Source organism: Pithys albifrons, chromosome 2 (assembly GCF_047495875.1).
Source record: "Pithys albifrons albifrons isolate INPA30051 chromosome 2, PitAlb_v1, whole genome shotgun sequence".
In the NCBI taxonomy this organism is placed as follows: domain Eukaryota; kingdom Metazoa; phylum Chordata; class Aves; order Passeriformes; family Thamnophilidae; genus Pithys; species Pithys albifrons.
Genome location: NC_092459.1, coordinates 54823522 through 54841598, shown reverse-complemented (window position 1 = coordinate 54841598; position 18077 = coordinate 54823522). Strand labels below are relative to the sequence as shown.

General features: G+C 36.3%; 1 protein-coding gene across 1 annotated transcript in view; it reads right to left on the bottom strand.

Moving 5' to 3' along the window:
- The window catches only part of LAMA2 (laminin subunit alpha 2), a 369190-nt gene that overhangs the window by 55880 nt on the left and 295233 nt on the right, over window positions 1–18077 (bottom strand). The window contains exons 40-42 of the mRNA XM_071549053.1: window positions 15337–15475; window positions 9776–9878; window positions 1312–1428 (exon numbers count right to left, since the gene is read on the bottom strand). Of these exons, the coding sequence (XP_071405154.1) occupies window positions 1312–1428; window positions 9776–9878; window positions 15337–15475 (359 nt within the window). The remainder of the gene's footprint in view (window positions 1–1311; window positions 1429–9775; window positions 9879–15336; window positions 15476–18077) is intronic.

Below are 18077 nucleotides of genomic sequence, written 5' to 3'. Positions count from 1 at the left end.
GAAGCTGGTTTTTGAGCCAGATAATGCCAATAAGAGGCAAATCCCTCAAGGTGGGATAATGCTTTTTATCATGCCAATGTCCTCCCTTACACAACTGTCTCAGGTCTAAAATTCCCCTTCCCCAGGGTAGGTATCAGAATCTTCTTATGTAGGCCTGACAGTATTTATCCCTTCTGAAAGGGCATAACTGTCTCAATTATGCTGGTGTGAGAGGGCAGCTGTTGTGTCTTAGAAGGAGTCATAAACCACCAAAGACCTCTGACTCCTTTCTGGGGCCTTCCACCAGAGGACTGTATGGGATCCACTGTGTTGCATCCAACAATGTAAAACTTCCCCCCACCGCGGGAAGGTATCTGGGGGTTCCCACCTGAACCTGAATGTATATTATCCCATTGAACTTTATATTGTGTGAGGCTTCCCCAAGCCCAGGTGGATGAAGACTGTGACCATCACTTCAACTAAGATATCTAAATTGCAACGACCAAGTCTCATTGCTGAATCTGCAGGTGGTGATCTTTCCTCTCCTTTGTCTACTCTTATATTTTCTTTCTCTTTATTTATTTTCCTTATATATTTCCTTAAGTGATATTTTTATACTTTCACATAGTTATATTTCTACAGTTAATAACCAAAATGACCACATACTTCCTTTCCATTGCAAACAAATTGTTCTAAAATAAACCTACCATACATACATATACACAAACACTGGTTACTCAGTCTCATTTACCCCACCTTTAGGGGCAGGGTCATAATATGAGATCACTTCAGAGTCCTTTAAAGAAGGCATGTTCCAGTTTAGCATTTTACATGCTATAAAAGATATACAACACCAAACAATGACTGGAAATGTTGAGAGTGTGGTAGAAGGGTAAGACAAACCCCGGCAAATTTCACTCTGCTTTTTCTGTAAAGTCCGTAAGTCTTATTCTTCTTGGGTTAAATTGCACTGATGAAATCACAAGGGTTCTTTAAACAGTAATTTCATAAAAAGACTTTTCACATATAAACAAAAGACTTTTTGTCTCAGAGTGTATATCATACTCTGATATAATTATTTTGTTTCAGAAACCTTTGCAAACTGCAGAGCATGGTACCTTTTACCATGTCAAAATTCAAACTGATACCACATAACCATTTTCAGTTCAGTTTTCTCTCTCACATTGCTCATCTTTATCTTATAACAACAGTCAATGGTTAAAGTAGTCACAGGATGGACACAGGCAAAGACTGATAAGACAGATGTTAAGTGATGAAAAAACAAACAAAGAGCAGAGGTGAGTCAAGTGTTACAAGACTTTTTCAACTTACCGTTAGGAAGGGCTGACAGCTTTCCGAAGGTTTCATTCAAAGCTTTCAGGAGAATGGAATTCTTCTCATCAGCATCTTTCAGCCTGTTCTGCATGCTGTCCAGATTGTCCTCATTTTCTGTAAAAGGTCCATATGATACAGAGGTTTTAATTCTTTGTTTCCACTACCTTTTCTTTGCATATAATTTAAAATGCATAACAAGCAAGCAATTTTTCATTGAGATATTATGTTGTGTAAATAAGTAAGTCCAATAGAACCTGTAGGGTTCACTAATCAACCTCTGTTTCTTTAAGTTCCCTACTTCCGTGGTATGTAAATACTTAAGTTTCTTGTATTGTTGTATATTTATCAAGAGTTGTGCAGAGGAAAGGAAGAACTACAACCACAGATGTTATGATTTAGGGAAATTCACACAATGAGCCACTGATGGATTCAACAACTGTGCTGTTAGTCACAGTTCTGATTCTTAGATTAAGCTACTAACTTAGGGTGTTTGTCTGAGTTGAATGAGTTGAATTCAGTGTGAAAGAGGCAAGCATGATTAGTCAACTTGCTGCTGCAATTTGGCCACAGCATAATTCTCCTGGATTTTCTCAAATATAATCAATGTTGACAAAACATCTGAGGAAAACACAAGATCACTTTGGCACTGATCATCAATATGAGAAGAACACACTAACAACAGGTTATTATGAAATAAACACAGTAAATTTTTAGGGAAAATGCCTGTCTAGTAAATAACATTCTTAGCTAAAATTTGTTCAAATCGAAGAACTGGTAGAAATCAAAGGCACAAGTGTATCATATTTGGTACATTACGGCTGAAACTGATGTTCTTCACAAGTTCCTATTCTTCATCAGTTGCTCTGAAAAAAACTCATGGAGGCTCTTTTGAACAGTATCCAGCATAGGAATAATTTTTCAAACTCTCAAAAATGAGGTTCCAGCTAAGCTTTATAGCTATTGAAACAGACATTATTCCAAAATTCAGAAGTAAGTTTGGCACAAAAACTGGTAGTCAATGTTTAAACTACTATCACAGGGGACATTTTTCACAATTTCTTCCTATCAATATGAAACTCCTTGGAACTGATAACTGGTAATTTCTTACTTTAAAGGCATATCCCACTGGGAAACTAATTCACCATCACTGAGACTGATAGCCAGAAGAGGAGAATAATATGTAGAAAAGGAGTTCAGGATAAAAACTATAACTGTGATCTTCTGATATGTGACAGGTTATGGAAAACAAACACCTAGTTTTCAGATACTTGTACAAATAGATACTGGGATAGGAAAATATACTGGAGATGAGGTCTAGTGGTGAATTACAGGCATTTGCTTGCCAAAATAAAAAGCCACTCTTTTTAATAAGGGACAATAATTAGATGTATCACTGATATTCCAACCCAACCAACATCACCAGGGCTGTAAACCTTTTGTGGGAGAAAAAACAGAATAGTAAATTAAACTGAGGAATTGTTACTCATATTCCACAGATTCTAAAAATGTACGATTTCTTAAAACTATATGTGCAAGAAACAATTTGTAAAGAGAAAAATCAAACAAATTTTTTATAGCTTACAAAAAATCACTAATTAAATTTTCCAAGGCCATAGCAAGATTGAAATAGTACATAGAATTTAAATGAGAACTATACTTTTGTTGTTATGCCTTTTGAAATGTCATTCAGGAAGAAATCTGTTAGAATTATTTAAATTAGAGCAACACACAGTACTGCAGGAGTGCCTTCACTCTTGCAAAATGTCCTGCATAGGAATAGCACATTTGTGTAAGCGGCCCAGTCAACACTAGAATAAAGTTGGAAAGAAGCACAGAAATTATAAGAACACTCTTCTTCTGAAAAACAACTTTATTTTAAAAATGACAGGTTTTGTCCCCACTGCTAAACCAGGCTACTGGTAATGTGATATTGTTAAACCAGGATGAACTCATGAGACTGGTCTTGCATGCCCTGAGATCTTATCTGAGTTAATTTCTTGTTAAGTAATAATACTGACAAAATTGTTTTAATTTCCTCCATTTAATTCTGAAATTATGGTCTGTCTGATAATTCCTTGTTGTCTCTGGTGGGATGTTAATGTTAATAAAGTGTCAATATTTCTGAGAAGTTTGATTCATTTATGGTGGGGGTGCTCTAACTTTGTAGCATATTTTTAAATTATCTCTTTTTCTCCTCTTTACTCTGCCAGATCCAACATGCTAATTATCCCCAAGTTATATTTCTGAAAAATCATATTTCCAGGTTTCTCTTTCAGCTCTGTAACCATAGCAGCAACCTGGAATTTAATGAGGGAAGTTTCTCTAGAACTCCTGAAATACCTGTCTAATAGTTTTTCTTTTAATTCCTCAAATACATTTTAACTGTGTGGTTTTGTTTTGCTCTTTTTTAACTACAATAATAAAGCCATAAATAAGTGTCCATAGGGAGGCTCTTAAACAAAGAGAAGTGAGGAGATACTATGTCCCATGTCAGCTTTTCAAGGAAATTGTTCATTTTGCTCAGTGATATTAAGATGAAGTTTTATTTTGAAGTAACTTCTCATACTGTAATCCAAATGGCCTCTTTACTAAGCACTAAACTAATTTTCTGTATGAATCACAAACTGAACTGACTTCACATCAGCTTTTCCCTATCTTTTAATAATTAGCATTTATGAAAAATGTTGGAGCTATGATTTGAAAGCCTGAGATCCATCAATTAATCATTGAGGCTCGTCAAAATATAGGCAGCTACAATCTGTTTTTTCTAAACTACAGATCTTATCTGACTTGGAAGAGATTGGTAGGTCCGCACTGCAAGATCTCAGGCCCTGTCAATTCACATTAGAGCGTAGGTTGAGGACTATCCTGAAAAAATTATCTCAATATTGTTTCCACTTGATTAGTTCTGCAGAGGTGGCACAGGATGCCAATAAATGCACCATTTATTGTTCAAGCCAGCAAAACTAGTAATGCATTGCTGAAATTCAACCTTAAAGTTTAAGCAGGAACCTGAAGGACTTTGCATGTATGGGCCTTTAAGTTTTCTGTCTTAGTTAACATGGACAAAGATTTTCAACTCCTGTTTATATTAAACAGAGTATTATAGGATAAAACATCATCCTTTCTTTCTCTGAGTCAATAAACTGAAGTGAGCTAAATGAAAAAAAATCCAAACCTGCACACATCTATTTCATGTTAAGATGGACTTAAGGATTTAGTTACTTATTGTTTGTACTCAGTGATCTACTCTTACAAGGGACAAGTTTTTACAAGCTGCTGTAGATCACATACATAGGTGACACTGGTGATATGCCACCAGCACCTATATAATGGAACATAGTGGAAATAGATATCTTCTGATAGTATGAAAAAAAGCAGTTTTTCCATGTGGAAGTGTTCAAAAAGGTATTATAAGGCTGTGCTACCGAATGCATGTATCCCAAAATCTGAATAAAAGTTGAACTCTACCGAGAAGCAGAAAATGTGGCTGTTTTTACTGACTGGAAACTGCACAAATGATCTGACCATTACCCGCATCTCTGTTATCTTTGCACTACTTCTTCCAAATAGCATTCTTGCTCCCCACAGTCTCATCCTGTAAAGAGGAAGATGGGGCACAAGGCAAAATTTTTATCCTAAACCAAGACTTGGCATTAGGAACAAACAGGGGAAAGAAATCTAACAGCAGAAATGCAGCTAATGATGTTTAACTTTTAAAAAGACTACTTTCAGCACTGACTGAAATAATTTGGTGAATGCAACATGCTAAGTCAGCAGAAATACAAAGCAGAGAAGTATATACAAACAAGGGAACTATCAGCTGGATACGTTGCCTATCAGCTGCAAAATGTTTTAGCTAAAAATATTCATGTGTTGTCAGACAAGATAAGTCCCCCTCAAGTTGTCAATTCTTCAGCAAAAGAAATTATATGAGCAGAATTTCAGGAGCCACCTGACAGCAGTCTCCAGCTGATGAGGAGTTTATACATCTTATTTTCACTTCCCATTGATCAGTTTTGACAGTCTGTATATAGTCTCAAATCTGCACTGGGGCAAGTATATTTTAAAAACATTAAATTCAAAATTATAAGGAAGAAAAATTGCTTCTGGCAAACTGAAAAATCCCTCAAGGCACAGTGAGAACGCAGCTAGGAGGCAGCAGCATTTACTCACTTGTAGCCAAAATTTCAAAACTCCTTCTTAGCCTAAGGACTACGTACTGATTTCGCTTCTCCCACCAAGGTTATTCTTTCCAACTCCTAGCCCCACTGAGAGAGAAATTACTAATCTACATTTTAATAGCTTCTGTCAGAAGGTTTGCTTTGTAAGGACTGTTTCAGCAGTCTTTGGTGGTAATATAAAACATTTTCATGATTAACAGCCGTTTTGTAACTCAAGAAATTGGACACAAATCAGGGGAATGTCATAATATAGGAAGAAAACACTCCCACCTCTATCACAGCCCAGCCTCGATTTTAGGAGAGTATATTAGTTGAGCGGCTTATGTGTCTTCATTACTTTAACTAATGTACTACCTGTAGTGCAGACAGAGAAATTTTAAACTAGTGATTACTTCCGCCTACCAAATCTTTACAGAGTGCCCATTAGGCATTCTGCACTTCCAGCTGAGACTCTGAACACGGTGGCTTTATGGGATTTCTAAGAAAATACCTTACTACTAGCTTGACACTGAACTCTCACTTTCTATCATGGGAACATCAAGACATCCAGAAGGAATTATGAATACTAACAACATGTATTCTATGTTATTCGCAATACTAATAATATCACCACTTTGTGCAAAAGCAGGGTGGGGAATAGAAATCTGTCATTGCATTTTATTCTTACACATCTGTATTCTGGGCACAATGTTAACTGATCTCCATGGGTCAAGCTGTGGAGCATGACCATGTTTTATTAGATGCAAAAAGATGTACTGTTCAAGTTCAGAATGTTTGTCTTTATGAAGGCCTTTAAACCTAAGACATATCAGAGAGCATTAAGAAAGCTCCACCTCATTACCCTTCAGTTTGGGGCAAGAAAATAGACAAAGATCTAATATGTGCCTTTTATGCACTGCTGCCTGCTTGCATTAGGTTTGCTTTATGAATCTTTAGAGTCTTTAGACCTTTGCTTCTGAAGTACGAAACTGTAATCAACTTAAATTCTCACTGGTACAACAAGAGAATACTATAATTTTTTTTCAAAATTCTCTCAAGCAATGCCTTATTGAAGTTGTAATATATCTTGTCTCAGGGTTAAACTGAACGGCCTTGTGGACCTATGGAATTCACATACATCCAAAGCAGAGATATTGTTCTATTTTGCCCTTGAAAACAGGGCACTGCACTATGTGGAACACATGGCTACACCATTATACTGGCCTGGGGAGCCCATAGAGATACGGACTCCCCTCTGTGGTGTCCAGTCTGCTCAGACGAATGCTTTCGCAGAAAAGAGGCAGCACAGTCATTTTAGTGTTTCCTACAAACCAGCCATGCCAAACTGCAGCAGTTTGCATTCCAGAAAGCATCCCTATTTTTCCTACTTCAGCTATGCTACTGAAAATGTACACTGGCCTCTCCTCATATTTTGGGATTTTCTGTATTTCCTGAAATATGTTCATCCAGCCCTAAACTTGTACTGGATCTGTCAGTTGCAATAAAGAAGACTCTAAATACATGTCCAAGATTTACTAGTAACTCAGATGCATTTTTTTTCTCAGATCTGCTACAAGAAATTAATGATATTTTTCACTTTCAAACAGTGTATGACAGTGAAACGCAATTAATGACCTTATGAAACATTATGTTTTATGACCTTACTAAACATTATGTTTAGTTTTTAACTACTTCTATGATTGGAAATCCTAGAGCTGCCAAAACTAAATGTAAGTGTAGTAATAGCCAAAAGCTGCATGGATTTCATCCCTTTTGCTCTATGTTCTTCTTAATGTACCTCCCAGGAGGCCAAACAAAATTTTGTATGTAAAAACCTGAAAGACAGGGGTTTGTTATAAAAATATGTCTTTTTTTCTAATAAAAAGTATTTTAACTGAGCTAGCAGGACAGAAAAGCTTCAGGCATCATTGGTGACAAGTTTAAAACTCGACCTTGAATATTTACTATGTGTGATTTTTCTAGTTCTGATGCATGAAACAAAAAAACCCCCAAAACCGGCAAAAAAGTTCAGCTTGATTTTCAGATCCCACGATGAGCAAAAAATATCGTATCATAGCTATTTTTTCTCCTCACTTTTATTTCTTTAAAGTCCTAAATCTGCTTTCTCATGAGGTTTTCAAGTGTTACATTTTTTTCATTCTTGAGGTTAATTCCAGGTTAAACACTATTATACTTCAGCCAATTAACCAGACTGAACTATAATGCATCTAGTATAAAAGATTTCTTCGAAACCTACAGTGACTGGGCGTAAGCTTCTCAAAATATACACACACCAAACTCTTAGATTACTAAAGGGAGGGGATTACAGGGCATTAACTTGAAATAAACCACAAAATTGAACTTATTCTGCCTGGACTCAGTATTGAGATGAAGGACTTTCAAAGAATTGTGCAGAGGACACAGTTAACTGATCCTCCTCTCAGACTTTAGTACACCAGTGGCACAAACACTGTATGTTCCTAAATTGCTTTCTTTGTTATATGTAAAACCAAAAAGTAATTAAAGCAGTAATATTTAACATTTTTCACAAAGGCATATATGTGAAACTTTGTGTTGGCCTACTTGAAAGTGGATAATTGTATCATACTTATTTCCCCTCAGGTGTAGCCAAAATTAATTAGTTTTTCAATTTCTTCCTAAGAGTGCTGTGGAGAAAGAATTATTGAGTAATGCTAAATAGATGCTTCATTAGTGCTGCAATAGGTATTTTCTTAGAGAACCTATAAAACAATCTATCTGGATAAAGACCCAAGAAATAAACTGCTTTTGGTTGCAATGATCAGATCATTGAATCATAGTATCTGAACAAATGTTTGTCCAAAGATCATTTTTCTCTTGACCAACAGCCATTTCTCACTGATGGTCATTTAAGATGTTTTCAATGATTTTCAAAGGTTATACCTCCCTAATCTTCTCAGTAATAAATCCCAGTACTCTGTATTTTAATTACAAAGAAGATTTTCCTAATATGTGATCTGTATCAGTGCATTTAAGATATGTTAGTCTCATCTTCTTTGGAAAAACCTTGATGTAACTGAAGAATATTAGATCCCCTCAATTATTTGTCTTTCAGTCAATAAATCTGCATTATTTCAATCTTTCTCCTCATCTCTTTTCTGGTAGGTCACCAGTTAGTCTTCACAGTGTCTTCAGGACTCTGGAAACTACCTCAACCCCCAGGAAGTTCAGTGCCCAAGACTGTAGCTAGTAACTCAGCTGAAGCACTAGAAGCCCTGAACAGAGTGAGAGGATTGTTTCATGTGTTTTTGAAAGAGTGCATTCCTCTGGGACATCTGCCTTTTTCACCCCCACCCACACATGATCCATGCTTCTCTTTTCTCTTGCTCTAGAGAAGTGCTATGCAGACAAATGCTCACCATTTTGCATTTCTGCAGCTGCCTATGCATTCATACAGGTAAGACCTCCTATCTATCCATACTGACTACTGTCCTACCTCCTCACACCATGCCATTCATCAGTCACACTCTCATTTACTGATGAGAAAATATTAAGGACATCATACATATGGTCTGACCTGAATTACCAGCTTTTAGATCTCACTGAACATCACAGTTCAAAAACCTTATTTTTTTTCCCAGTGGAAAATATTGAAGAGAAATTACAGATGTCTTATTTTTCACTAGGAAACTGAAGTATTTGGTTTGGAATCAACAAACCTTATGACATAACCTGCATTTAGACATGTATTGGTGCTTTAGGAACAAAGAAGTTTATAGTTTTGGGGTTTTTTTGTTGTTGTCTTTTTTATTTAAAGAAAATGCTTAGCAATTCTCACACATTAGTCTGCCAAACAGCTTCGCTTGACCTCCCATGCTTCCATTTTCAAGCAAAACCTCACAGATTTCCTCAAGACATGGTATCTCTGACTAGCATTGCAAACCCTGCTTTGTATTAAGAAGAATAAAAGTTTAATATTGGGTTCATTTTTGTGCTACTTTTAGGGCAAACCAGAATCAGTATATCCATCTCCCCTCCTCTCCCCACTTACTCTTGCCCTTACTGTAGTTAGGAAGAGAAGACCAAAATTTCATCCTCGTCAGCCTTCCTGTGCAAGAATATGGACAGAGAGGACAAGCATTCCTGCATAATGACTGGACATAGAAAAGAAGAATCTTTTTCACTATTGCTCAATTACAAATCAGATAATGAATTATACGTTTTTCCTACTGATCTGGTTTCTTATACTGAAAGCATGGCAGTTTCACAATGGTTTTTTGTCCTACTTAATAGGTCTGAAAGCCATATACTGCACATACCTTTAATATCATTTTCTAACATCCTGGCTTCATTAAGGACCCTGAAGCTTTTCTGAAGAGAGCTCCTGGCGCCATCCTTCAATGATCCTTGAGGACCAGATGTCTGTAGACAAACAACCAGTGTCAAACATACAGGAAAGTCTGAAGTCATAAAAGACACATGAATATGATCTAGAGTAAACAGTCATCTAAATGATGAAGATGTGCTCTGAATTACATCCCATTGCCATTATACTGGTCTACGAGAACAAAAAAAAATTGTTTTTCTAATTTTTTTTTTATTTTATGGGAAGTCAGATCTCCTTTGGAATACAAGTGATGACTTTAATAAGAAGAGACAATGTTTCCAGTATTAAAGAAAAAGATTTGAGTCTTGGAGTAAAACTTTGTCCAAAACAAACCAACAAAATAGAGTTCAATGTAAAGATGTATTAATCCTTCCAGCTAAGGATAGAACACAATGCAATAGAGTATTTCTCCGTAACTGCAACTAGAACAACTTTAGAAGCCAGATTGGATCTGATGATTCTAATACTGACAACGGAGATACTTTTGTGGTTAAATTAAAGAATTATAATTACTAGGTCAGTAAAGAAATAAGAAATAGAGTTTTAAAAGAAGCAGTTACTCTGAAAGGTTTATTACTAAGTAACCATCCTTCATCATATCATGCTACTTAAAGATCTTTCTTTTGAAAAACATCCATCTCTACCTTCTGTGAGAGAGATCAGAGATCAATAGATGGAATGATTTTTCTAAATCAGATTAGTGTTTTCAGTTGGTAGGAAATGCTGTAGCTTCTGAACCACTTACTGTTCAGTTTGTAAGACTGAACTCAGGTCACACATCATACTAAATACACTTCTTTGAGAATACTCCTGACAGCCAGATAACATTCTCTATTAGTCATGGGCCATAGCCTCATAACTAGTATGTAATTAAGAAGCAGCCTACTTTTCATTTTCCAGGGCAGAGACATATACTCAAAAATTAACTGTGTCAATTAAATGACACAATTATTATTGCTATAAATTATTTATATAATGAATAAGCCCAGAGGTGACATTTCATGTTCTACTGAATTTCTGCTGTTTTTCAACTACACTGTAAAAACCATATATTGTACTTGCCATTTGTTTTTCTTTTAAAAATCTTAGAGAATGCTTTTCATATTTTCAAAATTCATGGCATATGTTGTCATGTCACAAGGGTGTAGCTATCAAAGATTCCTTGTATTCCTTTATATGGGATATAAATACATGCCTCTAAGCAAATAAGGCACAAGCTTGCCCTCTTCCAAGCTCACCTGAAATAAGCTGCATACAAAAAATTCCTTTGTAAACAAATTCCTGTAAATGCAAATTCCTTTCAACATCAACAGAAACACAGACGTTCAAAAGATGAACAAAATTAGTTTCTTCTAGATTTTCTTTACCACATAATAACAAGTAGCACTGGTAATAGAAAAATACATAAAACTCCAGAAAAAAATCCAAAAAACTACTCAATTAAGCAAAATACTGTTCCTGAAGGAAGAACATTTGGCCAGATTTTGTGGCAGATGCACTTGTCAAATCAGATAATACCTTTACATTTCTTTTTTCATTAGCAACAGGATCCAGCGTGTGATCACTCTGGGACAACAGACTTCAAAAATAAGGATTATTATTATTATTGTTGACTAGGCATGGTTGACTGGTTGTTGAAGCAGTTTACAGTCAATAAAGTGAAGTTGGTAGGCTAAATTTACAATGCAAACCCAAAAAGTTCATCAAACCAAGGACAATAATTGGGTATGTGCTGACAATTAATCAGAAACAGATTTCAGCATGAAGTTAATACTAGGAAAGTCCTGTCAGAGATAAATAGATTTTTACTGATTAAATGCTTTATATTTTTTAAAAAATAATTCTCAAAGTGAGGATTTTAATCAAGATATCTGATAAAAAATGTACTTTTTTTTTACTATTTTTTCGTGTGGGTCATGAGACATCAACTTCTGAAGCAGTCAATAACTAAAAAACCAAACATTTTAGGCCTTTGTGTGAGGTGAGTTTGTGTGCTTCCGGCAAGCCTGAAGCATGGTAACCCCCTTTATGATTTAGTAGGATTTACAGTCAAGAGTCTTTGATGTTACTTTCAAAATTGGGACACTTACTGTTAAAAAAAAAATAGTGATTCAAAATAAATTACAAAATTGCAGGGTCTCAGGAATCTAATTTGTTCTAATTCTGCCTCTTCCAGAGTGTCCATAACCTGTGGATAGTATTATCTTCTTCCTGTGCCTTTCTCCACAGCCTCTACCCTCCTCAAGCAAACTTGGTGTGACTTCAATCCCTGCAGCACCTTGTGGCAGAAGTGGGACCCCATTATGTACCCAAACACACCAGTCTCAATCATGGTTTAGAGGCATAAATACACTAAGACAGTTTTGAGGATCACATAGTTGAACTTACACACATACAAAGTGTTTTACAGAGCTAAGTGATAATTCACATCAGTTAAAGATAGTTCTGCCTTATTCTTAAATGATTTTCTTTTCACATACACTTATATTGTGAAGTTTTCACCTGTGCAAGAGCTTTACCAGTCCTGAAGATAGCTGAGCATGCTGAAGTACCAAAAATGTTATGAAGGATTTGCACCTTAGGACATTCTCACAAGGATGTCTAAGCAGCTTTGGGCAATTACAGTGAAAGAAAATCTAGACACACAACATAACTGTTGGAGTACCACTACAAAGAAAGTCAAAAGCAAAGAAAGAAGTAGGACCCTAAACATCTAATGTGTTCCAGTTACTAGTCTGTAAGTCCTCTCTAACACGCCTGAGAATAACCACAATTTTTCAAGATATGCTGTAAAACCATGATTCTGATCTGTGAGGTACAAGCAGAAACTATTAACGTGACTCCTTTCTAATCACTTACTCCCTAATGAGATGTTGAAGCTGCTTGAATCCTAGAGACTTCTCATTTGTGATGAATTTATTTTGCTTTCGAAGGGGAGAACAAATCCATCATAAAAAGCTCAGGAGGAGTTTTTCTGTGATATTTTTAATACATTTTTTCCTGTCAGGCTTCCTGTAATCATGACGGATTTTAAGCATCTTTCATTCTTGCTTTTAGCAACATTAGCTTAAATTGAAAAAGAAGTAATTTTCCCATTACAAAATAAACCTCCCAAAATCTGCTGAGGTATCACTAAAGTTCTTGTAAAGAATTTGCTCCAGTGACATACAGGGTAGAACCTAACACTGAAACCTATCCCTGCCATCTCTACTTTATACATCAGCTTGTTAGTGTTGGCAAACCTTCCTCCTCTTGCCCCAACATCATAGTTGATAAATGGGAAAGGCTAGGATTAAGGATTCATGTGAGCTCCAGCACTTTTCTGCATTATCTGCTAGCATCTCTAGCTCAGAGTCTTTTACAGGCATCCATAACAGCTCTCATAAAGAAGAGAGCATGGCTCCATCTTTCAAAAGGAGGGGGAAGACATGATCTGTCTTCTACACAGAGTCTCCAAAAGCATCTTCTCAGAAAGGCGGTGACACAGTTTCTAGGGGATTTTCAGTCTGAGCAGGCTCAAATCCACAAATGCTGCCCTCTAGGAGACTGTTTGAACCACTGTGCTCCAGACAGCCCTGAGTGAGGGGACACTTACTCTTGTGCTGAAGCTCAGCTAATAGCTCCTTGGGACTTCCAGAAGGAGGGACGTGGATTTACCTGCTTACCAGTTAAACTCTTCACTTAGGATGAGCAAACATTTAACAGTCTTTAAATAAAACCAAGAAAATAGAATAGCGAAATGATGACTGTTGTTCACAATTGACATACTTTTTAAATCTGGCACATAATCCTCACATGATTGTTTAGCAAATAATTGCTAAATCTATCTTGCTTTGCAGCAGTTTGATGGTAAACCACTGATGACCTCTATATCAAGTCAATTACATTTAAAAAGCCTCAGCTGCCTCAATTTTCTTCCTCATCAACTAGATCTCTGTTTCACATATATAGCTCATAATAAAAACCAAGCTGCCTCTAATGATTACATGCAATGGAGATGCTGAAAACATCACCTTAATATCTTAGTCTCTTTCCTTGCTATTCATTTTCCTCTACTTACATCATATTACCCATCTTGACCTCCATCACTCTTACATTATTTATCCACTTTCTTTCTATGCTGTAATCACCCAGTTCACCATCTGATACATACACTTTTGTCATCACCCTGTAATCACTTGCATTGTTTTTTTACCGTTCTATGTATGTCTTTCTTTCCTATTCAATTCCTGAATCAGGTGCATGTCTCACTCACTCCAAGTCATCAAAGGAGCAAAAGACAGCATATACTAGATTTGAATGAGAAGGGATATTAAAAAAAAAAAAGGCAGGTCCTTATTGTCTTCTGCGGTGTAGGCGTTCTGGTGAAAAAAATAACTGTTTAGAGAGAACTAGCACATATTAATGTGTGAAGTGGAATTTGTTAATCAAAAAAGAAATACAGGAGTTAGTGTTTGAAAAAATGCTGAAAATGTAAATAGCCTAAACATATTAAAATTTCTGTGCAGTGGCTACATCATTTTATCCCTCTCATGAATGCAGGCCTTTACAGCATGTGATTGCTTTGCTATTCCTATAATCAATTTGACTGAAGTAGCTCTCTGCAAGCTACCTTTATTCATGTACAAGTGCTGTGGCTACAAGTTGCTTCTATTCATCTATGTTTCTATATCAAATATAGGTTCTGGCTACCTCATATTATACTGTCATTGCCTCTTGTTTCTGTGTGCCTGTGAAGTGCATGCCAGTTACTCTCTGACCGACTTCCACAAATTAGCCATTAACTCCTTTGATATTTGACACAAAAGATGATTCTGGCTATGCTCAGAATGTTTTCTGCTCACAGGATACACATTGAGGAGCTGAGATCCTCATTATGACTCAGGTTGCTTTTACCTTACAATTCTATTTTTAAAAGTTCTGTTTTCTCTGAAAATTTGCATGCAGTACCTCATAGTGAGAGTAAGATTTCTCTGGAACAACCAGTTGAGTTCACAAATGGAATAAAAGTTTTTACTCCCCTCCTACAGTTATCCATTTCTAGAATTCTGCCAGGTGCATGCAGTTCATCTGATGGGCAGAGGACTGCCTCTGAGCATTTTCATGCAACTGGGTTGAAGAGTTAATTAAGGTATGGAGTTCTTTGTATTTAATGGATGACTTGCACACATCTAAATTAATTTTATTTAATATCAAACGGCCTACAATCCTGACACAAAGCTGTTGGCTTGAGTCTTAAACAGAGACCAAAAGCTGAAAAACAGAGGGAGGAAGAGTAGTAAATAAAAATGGACCTTAAAAAAGGAATGTGAGTTAGGAACAAATGGGGATGTAGTCTAAAGGTGCACAAAACTCTCACAACACAAGAATCTGTGGTGGCAGAGGTCTTTACATAAAGTCATAAGATGGCAAAACACAGATCTGAGATAAGGTGTAGCACAGTTTCACAGAAAATCTCAGGCTTCTACTCACAAATTTATTTATTTTTCTTACCGCTTGCATAGCATCATTTGCCAAAGCCTTGGCTTCCCTGGCAACTCTTTCAGCTTCATCTGTGTAATCCTTGATGTTTGTGTAAGCATTGAAAGCACGTGTGGCATTGAAAGAGAGGTTTTTGGCTTCAGTAAGGATTCTGTTGGGATAGGAAGAGTAAACACAGCATTAAACCACAACCAGAGCTTAATGGAACACACTATTCTACTTCTTCAAACCAAACAGCCTATATTTCTAAGGCTATTTCTAAGGTGTTTCTTTAGAGAGCAATGCTACTCATGAGATCTCAGGAGTTCCAGCATCATGTGTTTAATGGAATTTATGTTTTATCTGTGCAGAAAGACATAAAGAATAATGTTTGCTAAAAGGGAGGTTCTGTGAGATAACTATAGATCAGACCACTGTGCTTAACACTCTAATACAAGTAACGCATTCATCCTGTGGGTTTGTAGCCACACAGCCATGTGTTGAGCCAGAGAACTCAATGAAATTTGCACTATATGAAGATGAAGGATCATCACAGACATGTTTTAAAGTAGAATCTCTGAACAACTAATTTCTTGGTCTGGCTGCCAAACACAGATTTTGAAGATCTCACCATCTACACCAAATCCTAAAAGCTAATTTTGCCAAACAAAACGAAAAACAAGCAATAATGCTTCATACATGTTTGGTTGACATGAAACACCACATTCTAGTAACTATAATTAGATTAAAAGGTAATTATAAACAGTTAATATTTTCTGGTGCAGGGACTGATCTCAGCTAACCTCCTTCCAGGAGGATTTCTAGTCAACATGCTGAGGAAATAACTTTTCTTGCACTTTCTCTGTGTGATGTATTCAAACATTTTCTAGGAAGATATTACTACACCCCCAGAATTAACTTGAAGACAACTATCTCAGTATACATTATTATTGATGGCTATGATATTTTTACTGAATAAATGGGCTAAAATCCCCATTTGAATTGGGTAAGAATGGTTCTTAACTAGAATTTTTGCCTCTCTGGGAAAGGCTCTAGCCATGAAGGTGTATGGCAATATAAGGGAGACAGGGATACTCTTGCTGGACCTGTTCCAGCTTGTATAAAATAGTTATTCAGACTGTGTGTGAAAAAAAAAAATCATCCTGGTAATTAATCAGTTCACTGGAGAACTAGGACAGCTTGGCTCCAATCCTCTTGCATCAATTACTTACTGATTTCTACAAAACGTCACTTGAAAGACAAAGTGGACAGAAGGTATAATCCCTGGACTCCACAGGTGGTCAATACAGAGAGAGATATTCCCTTCAGGTTACTGCAGAAACTACATGACTGAACTGCCTCTGCATCACTCCTGGAAAAGCATATCTCCTTCCTCAACTACAGATGGAGCTCCCTAGCCTACTATAAGTTTCTGAGATGCCCTGTTAAATAAATGTGCAGCCCAGAACAGCTACCTAGCAAGTGGCTCAGGTACTGCTTAGAAATATGGTTCAAATCCCTTCTGATTAAAGGGAACTGAACTGAATTTGCCAAATGGTGCTTACTCATGAGCAGGCAATTAGCCATATGCAGAAGCCAGTACTACCTCCTTGCATACAGAAAAAATAACAACAGGATTTTTTTAGGTTAAATTCATGGACTGTTCCATGTTCTAACACTCAAAAAAAGTTCTCACCATCAATCAATACACTACTTGAATCCTTAGGGGTGATTGGAGAGAAGGGGCTCTCCCTTGATTTCTCCTGTAAGATGAAATGGTATTTTACAGCAAATTTAGTATTATCTGAAAGACACTTAAGTACCATTTGTGATGATAGTTTTTAATTTCTAAGACTAACAGAGACTGTATATGCCTGTAAAGTGTAACTGTTTATTGTCAGTGCACAAAGTAAACAACTTTATCCTGATGCAGGATTAAATAGCACCATGGTATTTCTTTGTCCTTTGAAGTTATGTATCTATCTGACCACATAAAAAATACTAACTTTAAACAACCTGGTTTTAGACATAAATTTTGATGTCCTTGATTCTGCATTTTTTATTGTTTTTGAGAAACTGAGTTTGATGTGTGGATCTGACAGAATTATACATGGTACTGTTATACCACAGTGAATGTGACTTTGAACACCACCCCAAACTCCTTAAGGCCAAGCTGTCAACTTGCATTAAGACAGAAGTACATAAATGCATCCGTAAAAAGTCTATTTAGAATAGTTAAAAATCTCTATCTCAAAATGTATCTTGCCAACATTTGATTAAGGAGGCATAGTATTCTTGTTTGTCTACATTTTCTCTACTTAGTTCCTTCATGCCAACTTTCCATGTATGTGGATATTTATATGTGGTTGGATGTGATATAATAGCTACACTTTTCTAGAAACAGTGACCTTCAAATCCTTTCTATGCAGAAACCACAGCTATCATTACTTTATGCACTCCCCAAAACATATGTTAAACTGGATATCTAAAGAAGTGTGACTATACTGTAAATGAAGCCAGTCATTTTACAAGTATCAGACACTTTATCAGAGATAATTTTCTGCCTTTTTCTAAAACTACAGATTCTGGCAAGAAAAAAAGATGCGTTAAGGGTCTGCTCACAAGTCTTTGGGATATTTAAGTCTTCATATAGCTCTAAAAGACGTAAGCAGTAAAAAAGAAGCACATTGTTGATATTTAAAGAAAAAAGTTTTGGGTTTTGTCGAGTTTGTTTTGTTCGGTTTGGTTTCGTTGGGTTTTGGGTTTTTTTGTTT